This window comes from Aethalodelphis obliquidens, unplaced genomic scaffold (assembly GCF_003676395.1).
Source record: "Aethalodelphis obliquidens isolate GAN/ISIS:26980383/991018 unplaced genomic scaffold, ASM367639v1 scaffold3, whole genome shotgun sequence".
NCBI lineage: Eukaryota > Metazoa > Chordata > Mammalia > Artiodactyla > Delphinidae > Aethalodelphis > Aethalodelphis obliquidens.
Window position 1 is genome coordinate 60,352,511 of NW_020837947.1, and position 25,249 is coordinate 60,377,759.

The 25,249-nt window shown below is 36.8% G+C and overlaps 1 protein-coding gene across 2 annotated transcripts in view; it reads right to left on the reverse strand.

Moving 5' to 3' along the window:
- The window catches only part of UFL1 (UFM1 specific ligase 1), a 49,997-nt gene that overhangs the window by 16,111 nt on the left and 8,637 nt on the right, over positions 1-25,249 (reverse strand). For both annotated transcript variants that reach the window (XM_027090262.1, XM_027090271.1), the window contains 5 exons: positions 19,160-19,257; positions 18,518-18,632; positions 16,295-16,425; positions 2,731-2,789; positions 504-650 (listed from right to left, as the gene is read on the reverse strand). In XM_027090262.1, the coding sequence (XP_026946063.1) occupies positions 504-650; positions 2,731-2,789; positions 16,295-16,425; positions 18,518-18,632; positions 19,160-19,257 (550 nt within the window). The remainder of the gene's footprint in view (positions 1-503; positions 651-2,730; positions 2,790-16,294; positions 16,426-18,517; positions 18,633-19,159; positions 19,258-25,249) is intronic.

Here is a 25,249-nt window from a genome sequence, read left to right on the forward strand (position 1 = left end):
ATGATTAAATTCAATTAGTCTACTTTATCCAAATGATGGAACCTCAGAAACAAAATTTAGAATAACTTCTATGTTTCTGAAGTACTGGATAACTAATAAAAATGAACACTGTAAAACTGACAGCAATAAAATATTTCTAAGATTATGTAACTAAAAAACCAAGCAACTTCATAAGTTACAAGATATAATAAATATAATTACTTTTTATGAATTAAAAAGAACCTGAAGTATCACATATAGTATCACATTACTAGAAGGCTGGAAACAATCAATACCGGCTTCTGGCCTTTCTACATTACAACTGTTCAATAACTATGGAATTAAACTCAGTTAACATGACCCACACAAACCTACAGTGTGATGACTACTTTTATACTCAAAAAGAACCATTATAGTCTGCTGGCCAACAGTAAAGTACATGTGTACTCCCAGGGCTAGTACAATCTTTCTAAGAATGTGTTTAATATTAGAAATGATTTTTAGTTAAAAAGAAAAAAAGTTACCCAGATAGCCATTCTGCCTGAGAAAAGAATCCACCCAAGTATTTTGTGTTCTGGAGTAAATGTCAGGGACAAACACTGCTTTATCCTGTCTCCCACCAACCACAGTGCCTCGTAAGCGTCCACTATTAACAAGTTCCTCAAGAACAGCTTAAAAGAAAAGCAAACAAACAGAAAAAAATCAGAGCAGGTAAAAATCTCAAAAAGTAAAACACTAAAATTTCACAATTTAGTTATTCTTACCCTTTAAAAAAGCAATTTAAAATTTAAATTTCATACTAAATAAAGACATTATATTTTAGACAAAACTTTCCTGCCATTTATGAGAATACTCAGGTCATAAATTCAGGAAATTTTGGTAACTAGCTAAAGATGCTGAACTGTAATACAAACTAATTAATATTAATGTTGAATTTTTTAGTCTAATTTTGGGGAAAAAAGCCAATATTTATCTCATGATTAAAAGTAGGCAATTACACACTCTGAGAATAGATAATACACAATCACTAGTGTTACCAAGTTCAATTTCCTCATATTTAGAAAAATCAAGACACCTGGATCCTATTAGAATCAACAGTGTGAAATAAAGCCATGAAAATCTGTATAAATTAATTACTTTTCCACTGTTTAAATTGAAGGAACACATTTTAATCCTACCCATAACAGAAATATAATGCCATGGTTAAGAGGATGGATACGGACCCAGATAGCCTAAGTCCAAACCTCAACTCTGCCACCTACTAGTGCCTGCCATTAACACCAAATTTATGATTTTTATTTAAACCATAACATTCGACTACACACTTTGTTGTTTTAAATATCAAAATCCCCTAAAAAGAGACAAAGCAGATAGAAAGGAGTTATTCCTAAGTGAACCAACAAGAACAGTCAAAAGATGTCTGGCACAAAGAATGATTCAGGAAAGTTAGCTTTTAACAGAAATAAAAATTAGTTTACATATGAATTTCAGAATTCCAATGCTGAGTAAATTAGAGTACATCAGAAAGGTCTAGATTTCACAATTGACTGCAGCACATAATTTTAAATTTTGTGTGATTGTACAACACAAACCCAAGCTAAATTCAGACAAAGTTATCAATTTATCAGTTATTACTTGAAGAACTTTACATTATAATGAAATTTCACCAACTCCGATTATGGAAATTCAGAAATACGTCACATTTTAATTTTAAATTTGTCTTTAAAAATTTAAATTGAACTCCATATTCTGAAAAATATAGTGAACAAAAATTAATTTTTGGTTCTGTATTTAAATTTCTTTTCCATTATTCATTTTAATTTTATATTTGCAGATACCTGAGTTGAAAGATTGTCGCTGCTTTTAAAAATTACTCCAGCCAAGCTTTAAAAAAAACCTTCGAAATCTCATAAGAGTTTCACAAAAACACAAAATAGTCAATGGACCAAAATTATTTTGAAGATATTACTGTACTGTTTGAATGCTAAGAATTTATTTTTAATGTCTATAAGCCTTTTGTAAAAATTTTTTTAGCCAAACACTACTTTCATAAGAAAATGTAGTAAAAATCTGTAAGAAACAAAGTAAAAATTATTCTTAATCCCAAAATTTTAAATCTCTATATGCGTATGCATAACAGAGTATTTTATACATACACAATTTTTTTTTATTCCACTCCCCTTGAGGTACCCAACACTAAATGTTTGGTGGGTATAACAAGACACGTATATGAAAATTGGTATAGAGAAACTTCCCAACCAGAAATATATATTTTTTAATAAATTTATTTAATTATTTTTGGCTGTGTCGCGTCTTTGTTGCTGCACGTGGGGATTCTCTAGTTGCCACGAGTGGGGGCTGTTCTTCATTGTGGTGTGCCGGCTTCTTTCTCATTGCAGTGGCTTCTCTTGTTGCAGAGCCCAGGCCCTAGGCACGCGGGCTTCAGTAGTTGCAACACACGGGCTCAGTAGTTGTGGCTTGCAGGCTCTAGAGCACAAGCTCAGTAGTTTTAGCGCACGGGGCTCAGTTGCTCTGTGGCACGTGGGATCTTCCCAGACCAGGGATCGAACCCGTGTCCCCTGCATTGGCAGGCAGATTCTCAACCACTGTACCACCAGGGAAGCCCCCTAGAAATATTTTAGTTACATAAGTTTTAAGATTAAAAGAGGCAAAAACATTAAAATTAGTTAAGTTTTACATTTAGTCTATTCAACAGCTAATTAAGTGATATATACTTTAAAGCAAACTCACAGTAAAGAAGCTGCTCCTGAAATCCATATTTTGAAATCAAAGAATTCACTGCTGTAGGCCTTTATGGAAAGGAAAAAAAATTAAAAAAAATTTTACTCATCATAGAGTTACACATACTTATGAATTTAAAAAAAACTAGGATGATTAGTTTATGAAAAACAAATTAATTTAGAAGAAAAAAATGAAGGCAAAAATTGCACCACAGATCAAGACGGCGGGATAGAAGGACGTGGAGCTCACCTCCTCCCATAAATGTATCAAAAATACATCTACATGTGGAATAATTCTCACAGAATACCTACTGAATGTTGGCAGATCTCATACAACCAAACTTGCAAGAAAGATCACCATTTAACTGGGTAGGGAAAAAAAAAAAGGAATTGGGACAGGATCTACGTCCCTGGGAGGTACCTGTGAAAGAGGGAAGGTTCCCTCACACTGGGAACTGCCTTCACTGACTGGAACATCAGCCAGGCCAGCAAGACAGCTTCAGAGGCTCAGAGGAGAATGCAGCAACCAGCCTGCCACAGGCAGAACAGAGGCTGGCACAAACGGTCCTGACCACCTTGCTGTACTCCCCAGCCAGACGCATGTCTGCTAGTGGGCATGGGGGCTAGGTGCTGAAACTTGGGCTTCAGGGGACAGACCTGGGGAGAGGACTGGGATTCGCTGTGCAGAGACAGCCTGAAGGGGGTGGAGTATGCTTTGGGCTGCAACAGGAGGTGTACACAGGACTGAGCCTGGGTCTGCCATAGAAGCCCCACTGTTAATGGGGTGACCCTCAAGCAAAGGGAGGGGCAAGGCCCCGCCAGAGCAGCCTCAATCTCTGCGTGCTCACAGCAGGTGTGGCTCTGCCTCTATGATCTCTGGGAGCATGCAAGCCCGGGAGTGCTGCCCACACTTGGAGGTGGGGCTGAAATCTGAGCTGTGTCCCAGCAGCTGATCAATCTGCGGATTTATGCCGCTGCTGGTGGCTTTGTAAGCTCAGCACCTGTGGGACATCCAAGCAGATTACTGTGGCTGGGGCAACTCTGGCATTAGCAGCTGCAAGCTTTGTGGGCATGCATACGTGGAGGTGGAGCTGGGGTCTGGGCTGATTCTGTAGCTCCCAGGGCAGGTCCAGGTGTGCGACCATGACAGTTCAGGTGCCTGACTTCAGTGGATCTGCGCTGCTGGTTTTGTGAGCACAGCACCCGAGGGTCACACAGGTCGACTGCCTGCATTCCCATGATTGAGGAGGGGCCAGGGCAGTGCCAACAAGAGCATACTTTGTGAGACTGCACGAGTGACAGGCAACACCACAGATGCCCTCCCGGCAAACAGCTCCTGTGGAGGAACAGGCAGTGGCTTTTCTCCCAGCGGGAGCACTCCAGTCTTGCCTATCTCACACTGCAGTAGCTTAGAAATGTATCTGGGGTCTTCTACTCCAACAACTGGTGAGCAGACCCTGTCCCCAACAGGGCTGTGACAACCACAGAGCAAAGAGGATGCCCTGCTCAATATCCATTGCAGGCTCTGGTCACCACAACACCAGTCACACCCCCATCAATGGGATAATGGCCAGCACATACTGAGAAAAGACGTGGCAGGGCCCCACACTAAAAACAGCTCTCACACCAAAAATATTAGATTCATGCAGGGTACACGGGGATGCTCCGACATAAAAACAGCCCTCCAAGACCACAGTAGATAACTGTTTCTCCTAAACTCTCACAGTAAGAGAAATATAAGTAAAATGAAGCAGAGGAGCCAAATGCAATGAAAGATCAAGAGAACTCCCCTGAAAGAACAAAAAATGAAACACCTCTCCAGTCTACTAGACCCTGAGTTCAAAAAGGAGGTAATAAAACTACTGAAGGAATTAAGAAAGGCTATCAACAGAAATGCAGATCACTGTAACAAGGAACTAGTTACTAACTATAAAGAGAAACCAAGAAAAATTAGAAAACTCACTTGCTGAGATGAAAGCTGAGCTAAAGGCAATAAATAGCAAACTGAATGATGCAGATGAATAAATGATTAGGAAGAAAGAATAATGGAAATTACCCAATAAGAACAGCAGACAGAAAGACAAATGAAAAAAAATGAAAGCAATATATAAGACCTATAGGATAATATAAAGTGTGCCAATCTACACATCATAGGGATCCCAGAAGGAGAAGAAAGAGAAAAGGGGATCGAAAATGTACTGGAAGAAATTATGGCTGAAAACTTCCCAAACCTAAGGAAGGAAACAGATATCCAGGTATGGGAAGCAGAGAAGGTCCCAAAAGGATGAACCCAAACAAACCCACAACAGGACATATTATAATTAAAATGACAAAAGTTAAAAGATAAAGAGAGGTTTCTAGGCAGCAAGAGAAAACAAAAGAATTAGTTACAAAGGGAACCTACTTAAGCCTATCAGCTGATTTCTCTACAAAAACGTTTCAGGCCAGAAGGGAGTGACAAGATATATTCGATGTCCTGAAAGGGAAAAACCTACAACTTAGGAAACTCTACCTAGCAAGATTATCATTTAGGAGACAGAAAGAATGTCTCCGACAAGCAAAAACTGAAAGAATACAGCAATACTAAATCTATCCTAAAAGAAATATTGAAAGGTCTTCTCTCAATAGAAAAGAAGCAAGAATCTGTAGGAAAGAAAAAGAATATCACAACTGGAAAGTAAATCACTTAAATAAGCCAGTACACAGATTTTTAAAAAATTATTGTGAAAGCAATATTAACTACAATGAACAGCAAAAGGATAAACATGAAGGTGCAAAAGAGGACATCGAAATCAAAAAATATGGGGGAGAAAAGTAAGAAAATACAGATTTTTTTTTTTTAGAATGTGTTTGAGCCTATATGACTACCAGTTTGTAGCAAGTAGATACAGGAATGGGTTAACATACTTGAAAAACAGCGTAATCACAAATCAAAAACATACAATAGATTCACAAAAAACAAAAAGGAGAACAAAAGCATAATACAAAAGAAAACCATCAAACCACAATAGGAAGACAAAAAGAAAAAGAAGGGAACAAATAAATACAAAATCAACTGGAAAACAAGGTTTAAAATGGCAACAAATACATATCTATCAATAATTACCTTAAATGTCAACAGTCTAAATGCTCCAATCAAAAGTCAAAGAGTGGCAGATTGGATAAAAAAACAAGAGCCTACAACATGCTGTCTACAAAAGACCCACTTTAGGGCAAATGACACACATAGATTGAAAGTGAAGGGATAGAAAAAGATGTATCATGCAAATGGAAGTGACAAAACGGCGGGGGTAGCAATACTCATATCAGAGAAAACAGACTTTGAAACAAAGACCATAAAAAAAGATAAACAAGGGCACTGAATAATGATAAAAGGATCAATACAAGGAGAAGATATTATACTCTTTAACATATATGCACCCAATATAGGAGCATCTGAATACATAAAACAAATACTAATAGTAGGAGACTTTAACACCAGACTCACATCAATGGATAGATCTTCCAGACAGAAAATCAATAATGCAACAGAGATCCTAAATGACACATTAGAATAGTTAGACTTAATTGATATTTTCAGGGCATTACATCCAATAAAACCAGAATACACACTGTTTTCAAGTGCACATGGAACATTCTCTAGGACTGACCACATACAAGGACACAAAACACACCTCAACAAATTGAAAAGGACAGAAATTATTTCAAGTATCTTTTCTGACCACAACAGCATGAAACTAGAAATCAACCACAGAAAGAAAAACAAGAAAAAAACCGATTACATGGAGACTAAACAACTGCTACTAAAAAAACAATGGGTCAAGATGAAATCAAAGAGGAAATTTAAAAATACCTTGAGACAACTGACAATGAAAACACAACCATACAAAATCTATGGCATGCAGCAAAAGCAGTCCTTAGAGGGAAGTTCACAGCAATACAGGCCTTCCTCAAAAAATAAGAAAAATCTCAAATAAACAACCTAACCTACCACCTAAAAGAATTAAAAGAAAAAAACAAAACCTAAAGTCAGAAAAAGAAAGGAAATAATGAAGATCAGAGAGGGAATAAATAAAAGAGATTTAAAAAAATAGAAACAAACAACCCAATCAAAAAGCAGGTAGAAGATCTAAACAGATACTTCTCCAAAGACATACAGATGGCCAATACAGATGAAAAAAACGCTCAACAATGCCAATTATTAGAAAAATGCAAATCAAAATTACCATGAGGTATCACCTGACACCAGTCAGAATGACCATCATCAAAAACATCTACCAACAATGCTGAAGAGGGTATGGAGAAAAAGGAACCCTCCTACACTGTTGGTGAGAATGTAAATCTGTACAGGCACTATGGAGAACAATATGGAGGTTCCTTAAAAAAACTAAAACTAGAGCTACCATATGATCCTGTAATCCCACTCCTGGGCATATACCTGGACATAACTATAATTCAAAAAGATACATGCATCCCAATGTTCATTGCAGCACTATTTACAATACACAAGACATGGAAGCCACCTAAATGTCCATTGATAGATGAATGGATAAAGAAGATGTGACAGATATACATACACACCCACACACACGCAATGGGATATTACTCAGCCATAAGAAAAATGAAATAATGCCATTTGCAGCAACATTGATGGAACTAGAGATTATCATACTAAGTGAAATAAGCCAAAAAAGACAAATATCATACGATATTACTTATATGTGGAATCTAAAAAAAAAAAAAAGATACAAATAAACTTATTTACAAAACAGAAATAGACCCACAGGCATAGAAAACAAACTTATAGTCACCAAAGGGGAAAGGTAGGAGGGAGGGATAAATGAGGAACTTGGAATTAACATATACATACTACTATACATAAAATATCAATAGATAAACAACAAGGACATACTGTATACCACAGGGAACTATACTCAATATTTTGTAATAATCTATAAGGGAAAAGAATCTGAAAAACAATATATATACACACACATATACATACATGTAACTGAATCACTTTGCTGTACACCTGAAACACACCACTGTAAATCTATACTGCAATTAAAAAAAAAGAAATCAATAAAATCAAGAGCTGGTTCTTTCAAAGGGTAAACAAAACCTACAGACCTCTGGCCAGGCTCACCAAGAAGAAAAGAGAGAACTAAATAAAATAAGAAATGAAAGAGGAGAAATAACAACTGATACCACAGAAATACAAAAACCATAAGAGAATACTATGAACAATTATATGCCATCAAATTGGACAACCCAGAAGAAATGGACAAGTTTCTAGAAACATACAGTCCTCCAAAACTGAATTAAGAAACAAACTAATTTGAACAGAATGATCACTAGAAGTGAAACAGAATCTGTAATTAAAAAAACTCCCTGCAAACAGAAGTCCAGGACGGGATGGCTACACTGGGGAATTAATTCTACCAACCATACAAAGAACTTATACCGATCCTTTTCAAACTCTTCCAAAAGACTGAAGAGGAGGGAACACTCCCAAAGACATTCTATGAAGTCACCATCATCCCGATACCAAAACCAAACAAAAATACCACCAAAAAAGAAAATTACCAGTGTCTCTGACAAATGTAGATGCAGAAAATCTCAACAAAACATTAGCAAACCGAATCCGATAACACATAAAAAAGATCATACACCATGACCAATTGGGATTCATCCCAAGTTCACAAGGATAGTTCAACATAGCAAATCAATGGGATACACTACATAAACAAAAGAACAGACAAAAACCACGTGATCATCTCGATAGCTGCAGAAAAAGCATTTGACAAAATTCAACATCCACTCATGATAACAACTCTTACCAAAGTGGGTACAGAGGGAACACATCTCAACATAATAAAAGCTATTTATGACAAACCCACAGCCAACATAATACTCAACGGTGAAAAGCTGAACGCATTCCCGCTGAAATTTACTACAAGGATGCCCACTGTCACCACTTCTGTTCAACACAGTATCAGAAGTCCTAGCCACAGCAATCAGACAATAAAAAGCAATAAAAGGTACACAAATTGGAAGGGAAGAGGTAAAATTATCATTATAAGCAGATGACATAATACCATATACGGAAAATCCTAAAGACGCCACACAAAAACTAGAACTGATAAATGAATTCAGCAAGGTAGCAGGATACAAGATTATCATACAGAAATCTGTTGCATTTCTTTATACTAACAATGAAATATCAGAAAGGCAAAGTAAAAAAAAAATTCCCTTTAAAAACTGCATCAAAAAAAGATATACTTAGGAATAAACCTCATCAAGGAGGTGAGAGACTTATATGCTAAGAACTACAAACCATTAACAAAGGAAACTGAAGATGATTCAAAGAAATGGAAAGATATCTCATGCTTTTGGATTGGAAGAATTAATATTGTTAAAATATTAATACTACCCAAAGCAATCTACAGATTTAATGGAATCCCTATCAAATTACCCATGACATTTTCCACAAAACTAGAATAATCCTAAAATTTATATGGAACTATAAAAGACCCAGAATTGCCAAAGTGATCCTGAGGAAAAAGAACAAAGCAGGAGGCATAACCCTCCTTGACTTCAGACAATACTACAAAGCTACAGTAATCAAAACAGCATGGTATTGGCACAAAAACAGACACATGGATCAATGCAACAGAAAAGACAGCCCAGGGAATTCCCTGGTGGTCCAGTGGTTAGGACTCTGTGCTTTCACTGACAAGGGCACAGGTTCAATCCTCGGTCAGGGAACTAAGATCCCGCAAGCCACACGGCCAAAAACAACAATAACAGAAGACAAAGAGAGCCCAGAAATAAACCCACACACCCCTATGGTCAATTAATCTTCAACAAAGGAGGCAAGAATATACAATGGGGAAAAGACAGTCTCTTCAGCAAGTGGGCTGGGAAAGCTGGGCAGCCACATGTAAATCAATGAAGGTAGAACACTCCCTCATACCATACACAAAAATAAACTCAAAAATGGCTTAAAGACTTAAATATAAGACATGACACCATAAAACACCTAGAAGAGAACATTGGCAAAACATTATCTGACATAAATTGCAGCAATGTTTTCTTAGATCAGCCTCCCAAGGTAATAGAAATAAAAGCAAAAATAACCAAATGGGACCAAATCAAACTGATAAGCTTTGGCACAGCAAAGGAAACCATAAACAAAATGAAAAGACAACCTACGTACTGGGAGAAAATGTCTGCAAGCAATGTGACCAACAAGGAGTTATTTCCAAAATATACAGTTTATATAGCTCAATTTAAAAAAAAAATAAAAAACACCAAACAACCCAATCAAAAATGGACAGAAGACCTAAATAGACATTTCTCCAAAGACGACATAAAGATGGCCAATAGGCACACGAAAAGATGGTCAACATCACTAATTATTAGAGAAATGCAAATCAAAACTACAATGAGGTATCACCTCACATGGGTCAGAATAGCCATCATCAAAAAGTCTACAAATAATAAATGCTGGAAAGGGTGTGGAGAAAAGGGAACCCTCCTACACTGTTGGTGGGAATGTAAACTGGTGCAGCCACTGTGGAAAACAGTATGGAGGTTCCTTAAAAAACTAAAAATAGAGCTACCTTTTGATCCAGCAATCTCACTCCTGGGCATATATCCAGAAAAGACAAAAACTCTAATTTTAAAAGATACACACACCTCAATGTTCATAGCAGCACTATTAATAATAGCCAAGATGTGAAAGCAATCTAAGCGTCCATCAACAGATGAATGGATAAAGAAGATGTGATATATATATATACACACACACACACAATAGAATATTACTCAGCCATAAAAAAGAATCAAATGTTGCCATTTGCAGCAACATGGATGGACCTAGAGATTATCATACAACGTGAAGTCAGAGAAAGACAAATGCCATATGACATCACTTACATATGGAATCTAAACTATGATACAAATGATCTTATTTACAAAACAGAAAGACTCAGACATAGAAAACTTATGGTTATCAAAGGGGAAAAGGGGTGGGGGAGGGATAAATCAGAAGTTTGGGATTAGCAGATACAAACTACTATATATAAAATAGATAAACAAGAAAGTCCTACTGTATAGTACAGGGAACTATATTCAGTATCCTGTAATAAAGTATAATGGAAAAGAACATGAAGAAAAATATATATACACATATATATGTATAACTGAATTGCTTGCTGAACACCAGAAACCACCACAACACTGTAAATCAACTAAAAAAAAAAAAAAAAACTGCACCAAATTTTACATCCTTAAGCAGAATTATGCTATTGAAATACCAGGTAATTGATCTGTCTTCCCATTCTGTGATCAATTTGCTTTCCCACCAAAATTTCACCTCAAATTTGGTGACTCTTGACTATCTGTCTTGCCCTTTATTGTATGTTAATTTCTTGTTCATTCTATTTTTTCTGTCTGTGAGGCTCCCCTCACCTGGGAAGTCAGTGAATGTTATATGATTCCATTTCTGAAGAAAAATGAGATCACGAACATATTGAAAGGAAACTGAATGCTGTATTCCAGTTACGGTGTATGACTGGGAGAAATCCACTTTAATTTCTCTTTTGCTTATCAGTCTTTTCTATAATGATTATACACTTCTTTGTTTGTTTGTTTTGTTTTTGCGGTATGCAGGCCTCTCACTGTTGTGGCCTCTCCTGTTGTGGAGCACAGGCTCTGGACACGCAGGCTCAGTGGCCATGGCTCATGGGCCCAGCCGCTCCACGGCATGTGGGATCTTCCTGGACCAGGGCACGAACCCGTGTCCCCTGCATTGGCAGGCGGACTCTCAACCACTGTGCCACCAGGGAAGCCCCATTTCTTTTTTTTTTTTGAACAGCGTTAATGAGATATACAAAATTTACATATAAATCTAACCAATTCTAAGTATACAATTCAACAATCTCAATAAATTAATAGAACTGAGCAACCAACACCACAATCCAGTTTTAGAAGGTTTCCATCACCCAAAAAGTTCCTTCCCAGATATTTGCAGTTAATTCCTGTTGCCACCCGTAGACCTAGGGAACCACTGATCTGCTTTCTGCCTCTACAAGTGTGCTTTTCTAGAGATTTCTTATAAATGGAATCAGTATGTGGTCTCTTGTGTCCAGCTTCTTTTACTTAGCATGTCTTTGAGGTTCATGCATAATAAAGCACAGATCAGTATTCACTCCTTTTTGTTGCTGAATAGCATACTGGTGTATGGATATACCATATTTTGTTGTTTGTATCCATTTGTCAGTTGATGGACACCTGGATTATTTCCAGTTTGGGGCTATTATGAATAATGCTGCTATGAAGATTTGTTTCATGCCTTTGTGCAGAGATATGTTTTCATTTCTTTTGGATAGATCCCTGTGAATGCTTTTCTTTTATAATAATTACAATTTATTTTAAGTAAAGGAAACTATTGAAAAAAAGGTCTAGACTTTTTTCTGACTCCAATTTTTTCATCCCTATTCATTTTAAGCCAATTATACCAGTTCTCTGGTTTAGGTTTAGTCTGTGTTTTTATTCTTACACATATAACTAAAAGACTTTTAAGTTATTCTAACTACTTGATTCTCTCTTGTTGATTATTTGAAATGTTATAAATTTTCCCTATGACAAACCTGGGAGAGCAGAAACAGTTGCCTAAATATGAATTAATACTTAAAACTGCTGTGTTTGGGGATTTTTGACTAAACTATTATTTTTACCAAATTCCTATATAGATCAATTTGGTTTGTATTAAATTATTTTACCTAAAATTTTCAGTTGAATTATCTAGAGCCCCCCCCCGCCCTGGACCAATTAGGTCCAATTACGTGAAGTTTGCTCTCCTGTTTATCTTATTACAACCTTCTCATGTTTTTTGTTTTCTGTTCCTTTCTACCTGAACACATTCCTACAAAAATGCAGAGGGCATCTTGAAGAACTTTATCTTAAAACTGCTGGGTGCATAACTTACTGTGGGTGTTCAATAAAAGTTTAATTGGATTGCACAAAATTTCTAGCTTTTTTTGTACAATGAAACTTAGCTGCTGAATTATTTCAATCTGGAATACAATGTAGCTTAGTATTCTTCTCACTAACTACTTCCTGCTCTTTCTTTCTGGCTACCTATAGTAACAATAAACATAAACCCTTTTCAATCAGAGATGCAGGTCTTCTCTCTGAAGTTAGACCAGAAAACTGAGTTGGTTCCTTGTATTTAAGAGGCAAATATGAAGATACATTACCTTAAATGGAACTATCTAGAAGCCACACAGCCTAGCAACATCTTTTGTGGCTCAAAATTTGTTTTTGCTCTCATGGTTTGATAATACCTCCATACAGAGAAACTCAGGGCTACTATGAGTCAGGAAAATATTATTTGCTGAACCAGATGATAACTACACTCACCACAAAAACTAGTCAAAGAAAAAGGATAAATATTTGTTAATAGGAAAAATACACTTTTAGTTTATTTTTGTTTTTTTGACTAAGTGATAAACGTTCAGGGTACAAAAAAGTTACAAAACGGAGTCCCTCTCCATTCCTATCACTCAACTACTCAGTTCCTCTCCTGGAAAAAACTACTGTTCTTGTGTTAGAAGGGTGATCTGGTGGAATCTGTCAGAGCCTATGTAAAGCAGACATCCACATAGGGAAGAGAGCTGTAGCAGCAAATGGGAGATCAGTCACATAAAGGGGAATTAATCAAATAAGTAAATACATTAAGGATAATGGGAGCTAGGTTTCTCATGGACAGAGAAGGGAGTTACAATTATGGAAAAGGAGAAAACTAGAACAAGACTTAGAGTGTTGGAGGTATCAGTGTGAACTCATGGTTCCTGATACACAAAAATACAAAAATATAGATATATAGGGGGGTGTATACAATTGTGTAACGTGTATACCTTAGCTTGTCTGCTGAGAGGGCTTGGGAGTAGGAACAACAAAACAGCAATAAACAATCTAGTGTCCAGATCTTGGTTTCTAAATACTATACTCTACCAAAAGGAACCAGGGCTCGTTGGAGAAATGGCTGATTCCAAGGTTGGAACAGGTAAAGTATGAACTGAGCCTGGAACTTCTTGTTGCGCCAGAAAGAAGTGTTGGAAGAATGATGGGGACACGTCAAAAGGACACAGAAGCCAGCTTGAAAGGCCTTCCACTAGCTAAATCAGAGCCAATTTGAAAATCTAAATAATGGTAACAATAGATTATAATCCAATGAATAATATAGAAAACCATAAGTCCACAGTGATTTAATAAATGAATAAACTGAAAATTTGATGAAAAACAGGGTAACTCACATGATCTCAAACTGCCCTCCCCATAAATACTTAATTATAAAGGGAAACAAGAATCTTTATGAGAAGCCTAGCAGATATCTCCTTATTAAGAAGTCACAGTGCACCTCATCAGTAACTGGAAAAATCTAAATTGTATGCCACCTGATAGGGTTCAATGACAAGAACATATAATCACTTTTGTGATATTCCTGCCAAAGATGCATAACCTGAATATAAATATGACAAAGTAGCAGAAAGAAAAGATTTAATATTCTATGAAATAACTGGCCTGTGATCTTCAAGTGTCAAGGTCATGAAAGTAAGGTAAGTGTTCCAGTGACTAAGGAGACATGACATGACAATTAAATGCACTATGTGATTCTGAACTGGATCCTTTTTGTATAAAGAATATTATTGGAACAACTGGTAAAACATGAATGGGACCCACGGACTGGATGGTAGTAATGGATCACGGTCAATTTTCTGATTTTGATGTTTGTATTGTAGTTCTATAGGACGTTGCCCTTGTTTGTAGGAAATACAGACTAAAGTGTGATTATGGGACATCATGTCAGCCACTTTCTCTCAAATGTGACAGAATTAAAAAACAAAAAGGTTCTCTAGCAACTTTTCTGTAAGTGTGAGATAAAAAAAGGAAGAAAGAGAGAAAGAAAACTGTTGCATTAGATTGCAAGCTCTCTCTTCTATCCTTTTAGTCTTTTGTTCCACCAGGGCCCTGAATGTATTAGGTGTTCAATGAGTGCTTTTGATTTGTTGAATGACAAAAAGAAATCACTGTGGCTGCCACGAAAAAATGTCCTGAAAAGTAATAAAAGTAGAAGAAGGGGGACTTGTTAGAAAGCTCCTGAAACAGTCTAGGTAAAAAATGGACTGAAGTGGTAAGAATGGTGATGTCAGAGAAGTAAAGATTACATAAATATTTAAAATATGAATTCAAAAGATGTTGTGTTATGGAAAGGGAGGTAAGAGAAAGGATGGCCTAAAGAAGGACTCCCCGTTTTCTGGCAAAACCAACCTGATGATGATATTTACTGGTAATGGAAACACCAGTGGAAGAATAAATTCAGAAGAGGTGGAAAGTGGGACAGTAGTGAGTTATTTTAAATATGCTGAATTTGAGGCACTTATAATAAAACACTTCAACAGAGATGCTGTACAGATAGTATGAGTCTGAAACTTAGAAGAAAGGTAAAAGCACCTAGGCAGACAGTACAGGACTGAGAAGAAAAGATGGCCTGAAACAAAACTTTCAAGGCTCGTGAAAGGAGGAAGAGCCAGAAAAGGTACAGCCTAATAAGGTACAGCCAAAAGAGGTAAAAAGAAACCAGGAAAGTATAGTGTTAAGAAAAAAAAAAAAGAGAGAGATGAGAACATTTCAAGAAGGAAGCCGTAATTGGGGTTAAATGGTGCTATAAAGTAAAACAAGGACAGGAAATACCCATTAAATTTAATGATACTGACATCATTGCTACGTAAGTTGTAGAAGCCAGGTGGGTGAGTTGAGAAGTGAATAAAGGTAAGAAAACTGAGATAGTAACTGTAGACATCAATTCGAGAAGGTTCACTTTAAGGAAAGGAATAAACAAGATGGTAAAGGGAGTGGATGGGGTTGAGAGAGGTTTGATTGTTTTAAAATGGAGAAATCTGGACATTTAAATGCTGGTGGGACCCAAAAACCACTGAGATAAACTAAATGACACAGGAGAAAAGAGAGAATTGAGAATGTAGTTTTTCTTAATTCCACACTGGAGTTTGTTACACAGGGCCCAAACATTAAGTTCAAGTGATTTTGAAAGTAAAATTGTTATTCATTAGAATTCTAGAATGTTATTTAGTAAAAAAAAAAAGTTCTAAAGTCATCCAGCCCCATCTGCGGCCCAAAGAAGTTAGGTGACTGACTGACTTATCTACTCAAGGTCACAAGGTTACTATGTGATAGGGATATGACCCAAGGACTTCTGACTGCATACTCTTTCCATGATCCCAGGGTGACTTTATATATGATCTGGGTGTTCTGCAGAAGTACATCTGGGGTCATAAGGATGGTGAAGGTAGGCAAGTAAAGGAGATGTGTGTTGGAGAGAGTGTGGCTACATTCTAGGGCTCTGGAATCCCCATTCCTATTTCACAGAAGCTGCCCTCTGTCTATTTAATAAACTAGGGGCCTGAATGAGATTCTGCTTTAAAAAAAAAAAAAGCATACAATAATCAAACAAATGTAAAAATATACATAATTTAAAATATGCTTACCGGGTAATAGCACTGAACAACCCACGGATGCGTGCTTTATGTCTAGCTACAAAAGCTTCAGTAAATATTACTCCTCTGTTATCAAGATCAATGTGTCCGTTAATAATTCTACCTAGTCGCTGAGTTAGCGCCTGAGGGTAAAGATGGATGAAAATTCTTATTAATTTGAAAGAAAATTACACATTTACATTTGTACAGTCTTACTAGCGTCATGTTGCATGCTGATGCTGTATTAATCATATGACTGAATAATTTCAGCAAGCATGAATTAACAAGATATATAAGGTAAAATGAAGACTTAGGATCTAGGAAACTTCATAATCTTATGGCAGAGACAAGAATCGAATAAATCAAATAGTTGAATGTTAAAAGGCTCAGCTACATGCTAAAATAAGGCCTATTTCTATGGTAAAATAAAAGAGATTGATTAACCAATTTTCTAGATACAGGCAGTCTGACACATAGACAGCCAAGACATATACATGGGTCTTGGAGAGGATCCTACATGGAGCTTCTAACACTAACAGAGAGAAATAAATGTTATTCCAAGATTCTGCGACCTAGGGAAACATAAGACCTGAAAAGTTATCTTCTGTGATGCAAATATTAACAAACTGTGTCCAGAAATCTATACTGACAGACAACCTGATTTCTTGGTAATCTCAAGAGAGTATTTTTCCACAGCTACACTATGACTGGGATCAGGTACATATAAAATAAGCCTGGACATATTTGCCTTCCCAGGACAAGTTAAATCTACTCAAGTCAGCTGGCTGATACTTTTATGGTACAGAAAAATGCTTTCCAAACAACTTCTTAATGAGCTTTTAGAATACTGCCTGTGATTCTGAGAAAAATTAAAACTGGAAACTATTAAGAAACTATATATATTTCTAAAATGTATCAGTAGCACAATTTTATAAGAAATCATTTGAATCTGTTCTGATACTTTTATTTAAGTGTCTAAAATTTTTTTTTTTTACCTTCTGTGATTTACATATATTTGCCGATTTTATCTTCTGTGATTTACATACATTTGCTCAGGAGCTTAGGCTCCTGAAATGCTTTGTAAAACAGATCTATGCCCTAAATGGTATTTTAGATGCAATTAGAAGAAATCACTCAGCTAAAATGAGTGAGTAAATCTGTTGTATTATAAATTAATCTCATGCAATTATGGTTTGTTAAGTTAAAGTATACCTAAAAAGAGATTTGGCTTTTCCCTGATTTGTTGCAGTAAATACAAAACAAAACCATCATTTATTGAGTACTTCCACTGTGCCAGCCATTTCAGTAGATATATCATGAATATAGCCTCACTGAGATCTATGAAACAGACAATTATTCCCATTTTCAGATATGTAACTGGAAGCACAAAAGACATGAAATAATTTTCCTGACACTGAATAACTAAGCAGTGGCATAGCCAGAATTCAAATCAAGGTCTGTTTAACTCCAAAGCCCATGCACTTTCCACTGTACCAAATGGACTTCTATAATTCTAAAATGTCAAACCATTTTAAGAAAAAACAAACAGGGAACTAGCCTCTATTTTCAGGTAGCATTGTTATTACACTATAAATCAAGATATCTGATTTGAGTATTGACACAAGTACCAAAAATGAAGAGAATATAAGTGATTCCTTGGTTCTTCTTCCTGTCACACTGACAGTTTAGAGGAAAAAAGGTGACATCAAAAGATGTTGGTACTACTTACATTTTGGGCAAGAAAATTCTTTGTTGGGAAGGGATGTTCTGTGCACTGCAGGATGTTTAGCATCAGCCTTGACCTTTACCACACAAGATGCCAGTAGCACCCCTTCTAAATTATAGTCTTCATCAGTTATTTCTTAAAATATTTCTTAAAATATAACTAGGCAATCAGAACTGATGATACCCTGGTTAAAGTTTCTGTACAGTTGTTATCAGAACATTAAATAAACCTATATGCTTATGGTATACCTGCTACTGCATCAAAGCAGGCCTAGAACTTAAGTCTACTTAAGTTTAGGGTGTCTCTGGGTTCAGGAAGATTACAATCACATCTAAACAATCTCATCAGAGCCATCAATGTTTAAGTATTCCCCAAATATATTGTTAGAACATCAGTAGTCAAACACTTGCAAAAAACCAATTAATGGTAAGAAGGTATAGTTTCTTCCCTCCCATTAAAATTATTTTATTTATCTGAAAAGACATATTATAGTATTAAGAAAAAAATACCTGTGTCAGAAAGTTTCCGGGAAGATCATAGGTTTTACACAGTTCGGATATGGTTACCTGACCACTTTCCTGTAATTTATCATTTACCTCTTCTGCTAACCGATCCAAATAGTTCCTAATAGTTTAAAAAAAAAAAAGGAAAAACCCAATTAGGAATAATAATTTTCCTCTATCTATTATGTCTAATTCCTGTTGCAATAAGGTATGCCTCAAAAGTAATGAATATGTTTAGGTAAACACCATTCATTACTCATATTCTGAAAATTTTCTTATCAATTTAACTAAATGTAAGGTTAATCAAATAATAAATGCTGAAATTGTTTTCAACAATTAAAATTCTGCAATCATTTTCATTAATATTTTTGGAACAATTCTGCTTTCAGAGTTAAACTCATACAGGAAAGATGATAAAAATTATGTTTTGTGTCGCTTTAAAACAACAGAAAAAAATAAAAGTTATATTATTTCCAAGTACTCCACACAAGTAAACACTTACTTTTTAAGTACAATGATCCTTACAATGAAAATCAGCACTAAGTGTTCTAAACAAAATGCTGAAGTGGCCACAACTGTTCTAAATTTAAGTATAAATTTACTTACAAAAAAAGAAAACAAAAAAGTGTACTTAAATATCGTACATACTCATCTATCAGTTGTCCCAACACTAGCTGAACATGTCTTTCTGATTTAACAATGTCACCAATTCTATTTTCAATATGAGTCAGATCCACATTAATCGCCTGGAAAATAAGTACAAATTCTATTAGTGATAAGTTCATACTGTTTAAGTTTGAAATTACATATTTAGAACTTAAAAAAAAAACTTACTTATCCTTAGGTGAATTTCAAATTGATATGAAATATTATAACAAGTCTCAAATAAAAAATTAGAGGCTTGTTGCTTATTTACTTTGATTTCTGAACAAGTACATTTTCACTTGCTAAGAAAGTTCGTATTAAGAAGTTACACCATTTCAGGGGTCTTTTCTCCTCCAGAGTCCCCCTGGAGCCTGGGGAGTCTGGTGGGGTGCAACAGGCAAGTCCAAACCTGCCAGAGATCACACAGTGAGTTGGTGAGTCTGCGACCCAAACCACCCATTGCCTCGGAGCAGTCACCAGACTGCCGCCCCACAGGCAGCCACTTGGCCCAAGATCAACCCAGCCCTGGCTCTCTCGCTCAGGAGAGGCTCTGCAGGCCAGAATTCAGGGGATCAAGTTGGCCCTTGCATCTCAGCCCCTGCTGTGGTTCTCAGGCTTGCTAAGACGTCAGCCAAACCTGCTGTCGGCTTCGTGAACAAGGCTTCTCGGCAGATCCTGGCTGGTGGTTCTGAGCTGGGAGGTAGATGTAGATGGGCCCCTGGGCTGAACAGTTAAAGTTTGTCAGGCAGAGTAAATTGGAGCTTTGTGTTCCCTAGACACTTCAAGGACAAAGCTAATGGCAGGAGCTGAGCTCTGCCAGAATAGAGAGATAAGATGACCACATCTATCACTCCTGAGGTCAAGGAGACCTCCCTGACTGCACATGTGCAGAAAGACTCCTCGGGGGTCAAAAAAGGGAGGCGCGCTACCCCATAATAGGTGCTGTCAATGTCCCATAGGCTGCTGCGCTGGAATCCATCTTGGCAAAAAGATGCACCTGCATATGGAGAAGCACCCTGGGTCAGGTCGGAGGTCGGAAACGAAGCAAGATGACTGGCCAGAGAAAAACAAACACCTGGAAAAACTCCCTCCATATAAGTGATTTAAATCACCTCTCTGGTGTGCTCCTCATTAGGGAGGATGCCTGCACTCTTCTCTGGGTGCATATTTTTGCTTTGCTCTAAATAACCTGGTTCTTTGTTTTCTTTGCACATACTGTGCTTCCAATAGATCTTGTGCCTGCTTTACAATGTCTTTTTGTGAATTTTTTCTCTCAAGAAGACAAGGACCAAGGTCCTCTCACCTGCCGATGTCGTCTGGTGCCATGACTTGGATTGCTTCCAAGGTAACTTGCACGTCTTGCTCAACTATGGCTAGAGACCTCTGCTTGCACTACCTTCCTTAGCTTCTCCTTTGGCCTGCACCTTTCTTTCCTACTTTTCTTGCACATAAGGGTCTGTTTTTCACTACATATTTTCACACCCTCCTGGGAGAAGATCTTTTGCTTTTTATTTCTAAACTGCCAATGCTGTCTTTGTCAGGCTGAGTGCACAGGCTCCCTGAGGTCTTATCTTTGTTACAAAAAACACCAGGGCATATGACTTTGGAAATAATTATGTTTCCCAACTCCAATTCTTCCAAGAGTTCCTCCTTTTACCTCTCGGACCCCCCAACCCCTCAAGCTTTGGCAGCCCTTACACTGCTATGGACAGCCTATTGGGCTGGCCAATTCCCAGCAGATAATGTCATAAATTTTACAAATGCTCAACCCCGAGGAGTACATCCCAGTAGGAAATCTTGTTATAGGACATAGGGGAGATCTGATGTCTATAAAGCTTAAGGGAAAACCAGCAACCACTCTGCACTGGTTCAAATGTCCACCCCAGGTAAGAAGGGAGGGCACCCTGTGCAAGAAACCAAAGCTGACCAGAGATGTCTGGTTAGAAATCAGTGGGGGAGTACAGGATGCTCCAAAGCCCATCAGCATTAAGATTGAAGGACATTCAGAGGACACTCTGAATCTCCTCCAGGTGCCTCCTAGTAATGTTTCCAGGATGCTGGACTTCATTTCTAGAAGCACTGTTCTCAGTTGCAGGTTATTCAACATGGGAGGATCTCCTTCTAAACCAAAAAAAAAAACACCCCTCAGAAACGCTCCCAGGGCACTAAGTTCTTTTTGTTCTTTCTGTCCACTTTTAGTCATAAACACCATGGAAGGTATCCCTGGGACAACAATGTATCAGCCAGTCTGCCTCTGTCATTAGGGCCAATTTGAGCACTCTTTGGTCTAAATTCTAGCTATGAAACTATGAATACATAAAAAGATGATTTTTTTTTGACACTGTGTGGCCACAATACTCTTTAGACTCCAAAAAAAACTGGTTAAGATAAAACCCTTTTGAAATTGCAAAACTGGTTCTTTCTGCATATGCAATTAGAGAAAGCTAGCTTGTTAAAATACTTTTTTTCAGAATTCTGATCCTGAGAGAACAAAAATACGCCTAGGAGAAAGCCTGAAGTTAACTCTTATCATGTCCTTGAGAGACAAACAAAGCCCACTTTGCCTGAGACTTCAGCCTTGGGTTAATTAGTAGAACTTCAAGCCAAGGGAAAAAAAAAAGCAAAGAGGCATTTTAAACCTCAAGCAGAAACTGTAAGATCTCTGTCTGTCTGGATTTATGTATATCTCAGTATGTGTCTCTGTCTGTGGATAATATTGCTGAGGCTAATTCGTAAATGAACTCTATTTAATTGGCTGAAAGAAAAGGAAGTGCTTATAAATCAAACAATTCTATATATAAGAGAAACTAAGCTAAACAAATTTCAGGTTCACATGATCTGGGAAATATTCAGTATTGAATTGATATCTGATATTAAAGTTAGTTTAAGTTTATTAATACAGACATGTCTTTAGAGTCATCAATATTAAGTATAATACCTTTGTTTTACCTAGGTTTACTGAAAGTCATTAAGTTCACACTGTATCTGTTACATTTGTCAACAAGAGAATTAACTTGGTATGGGATAAAAGCTTTTGAGTAAACAGTGTGGGAATAATTATGTTTTAGTTTTTCCAGATTTTTGGTACCTTGAAACTTTAGTTTTGCTAAATCAAGTCAAATGATAAAAAGTCATTAAACGTCTAAATCATTTTTAAGATAAAATACTGAAATATTGATTGCTGAACAAATCTAAATTCACCTACCTTTGTCTTCTCGCAAGAGGGAAACTAAAGATGTTTGGGTTTATCAGACACATGCCTTGTACTACATTGAGAAAAGAAACTGGGCTTTGGGAAAATGCATGTTTTTAGAGGTTATGGAATATATTAAGTTTGCTAATCAGGAAATACCAATACGACAAACAGTTCACAATTGCTTTCTTCTTGGTTTTCACTAGAGGTTAAGGTTTTTAAGGGTTAACAAGTATAATACGTAATTAAAGCTACTAAAATGATAAGGGAAGCATTTCACTGTGTGAAGCAAGTAGAATATATGTTGTCGGTGATAGAAGATATGAAGACTGGAATTTTTTCTCTCTCTGTTAAGAGAACAAAGTTTTCTTGGAATGCTGCTTTTGATAAGAGACTGTGTGAATTTCTTTGTCTTTAGGTGATTTGTATTTGCTTTTGAAATCTTTTGTTACTTTGGTTGAGTAAATAAGTATTATTTCACAATGATCTATGATTCTATTTGACTGTTTTAAAACTTTTTGATATTTTTTTGATATTTTTTAACAAACTTCCCAAGTGTCAAATTCTAATTAAAGTTCTTCTGACCTCCAGCTAACTTCAAGGCACTTCACAGGGCCCCTGAGGCATCTCAGAAAAATATTACACTAACTGGGATTATTTGACAGATTAAATTACAGGAGGAACATTGTCAAATAAAAGGTAACAATGACAGAATCTGTAAAGATCATGACACATGTAGATAAAGTTCACTCTGCTTCTACAAAGATTAACCCCTGACTGTCAGACTCTGCCATCCTGATGTCCTTGTAACATGGCAATGGTCTACTCCTAAATCAGGGAATTTAAAATGGGTAAACAATAGCTGTAAATTAAACAGGGTTATGGGAAATCCAAGATGGCCACCTGGCTTTTCCCAGCTCCCTGGCAAACTCCATTTTTACTTGATGGGTTAAAGCCTTCCCTGGCTACAGGGCTGATGCCCTCACAATGAAAAGGAAATGGTTAAAAAATGTGTTTTCCACTTGGGGTATACTTTCTTCAACCTCCAGTGATCGAGACACCCACTTCACTAGACAAATCATATAAGCCTTAACACAAACTTCTTGAAATTATCACTGTAACTATCATCCTCAATCATCAGGCAAGGTCAACAAAACTAATGGAAAAAGTGGACTCAAACAGAACAAAAATTAATTACATGGGATTAAATGAACTGGTAAATATGATTAATTTTTATGACTTTGACATATTACCAACTTCTAATCTTTGTTTTTCAGATACAGAAAAGCCCTTCTCCTCAAGCTACTTATGGCTTACAACAATTTGGTAATTTACACCTGAGGATAAAATTAAAACATTTTTCTCTTTGCCTGGTCCCTCCAGAAATTGGAGATCCTTGGGTTATGAACAGCCTTATCAGGTAAATAAAAAAGACTGCCTCCTGACATGTAAAGGAATCTCAAAATACTTTAGGGACCTCTAGAAGACAGAAATCCACCTAAGCAAAATCTGATGGCAGGCCTTTGGCATGGCTTTCTTGGCCTTGAGAGGCCTTTTGGGAATTTAGTCTGAGACTCCTGAGGAGTTACACCAGAGTCAGTATGGAGGAGCTTATGCGGTCAATGGACCAAACTTATTTTGAAAACAAATTGATCTTGGCTGTGTTTGGTGGAAATGAGGGCAATTTTAGGAAAAGGATTATGTTTCACTAAATATTAAATTCTAGTTTTGTTAATTAAGGCCTGTGTCTACTAAGACTCACTTCCCAGATAGTTCCTTGCTGTTAACACATTGTTACAAAATTTAATTAAATTATTAAAGGGACATTCTAAGTTTCTTTCTGAAGCCTAACTTCATAATCAACCTTTGGATAAAGGTCACATACTCCATGATCTACAACCTGGAGATTAACACCAGGCTATGATCATTTAAGTTTAAAGGAACAATTAGACTATACTAAGGATAACCAGCCTAGTAACATTAGGAAATTAGGCTGAACGTCTTACGGACAATGCCAATGTATATAATTTCCCTTAAAGATACGAAGTGGTACAAAACAGACTAAGACAGACAACTTGGGGATGTACTAGGCTGCACCTAATGTAAGTTCTTGACTTAAACCCTTACTTCTGACCTTACTAATACTGCTAGCTATATTATTTTTTATTGCCTGTTTTACAAAATTGTTATTTCTTACATTACCAAATGTATGACTGATCTCTGATAAAATGATGATATATATATAGTCTCATATGAAATCAATGACTGTTAGTGTAACTCTAGATATGGGAGGAAGCAACAAAAGGGAATATTTTCCTGGATCATAAGAGACTAGTAAGACAGGTGGTCCAGAGACTTTTGGCTACTGATAACAAGGCCTCGTCCAGTAATAAATAGCACAGTGAGTGGCCTGTCAGCAAAATCTTCACCAGACCTGGGAATGAACATTCCTAGCACCATGGTACAAAATGGTCATAAAATGCCGCCCAAACCATGTTCAAATTTATGATTATAAAGGGCCCTGCCAACTGGAAACTGGCACTCGCCATCTACCTCTACAAGGATTAAATCATGAGCTGCTTCAGCTGCTGACCTTCAATATCCCATGAAAAGAGTTCGGAATGGAAATCAGAAATGAGGCACTCTGTGCTCTGGGAAAAAGTGACAGAACAGGCCTTCAGATAGTTAGATATTTTCAGGTAAGGATATTTTTGATCCCTAATTCTTGCCTCTTCTCATACCTAGAAAAACACTAAAATCATTAACGGTGACATCTGCTTTGGCTATTGAGGGAAAAATTACAATTAAAAGTCAAAATGAAGGAGCTGTAGTTCAGCCATCCAAGGTAATACTAGGTGACACTATGGGTGTGATTTCAGAAAAGACTTTGTATTGCTGAG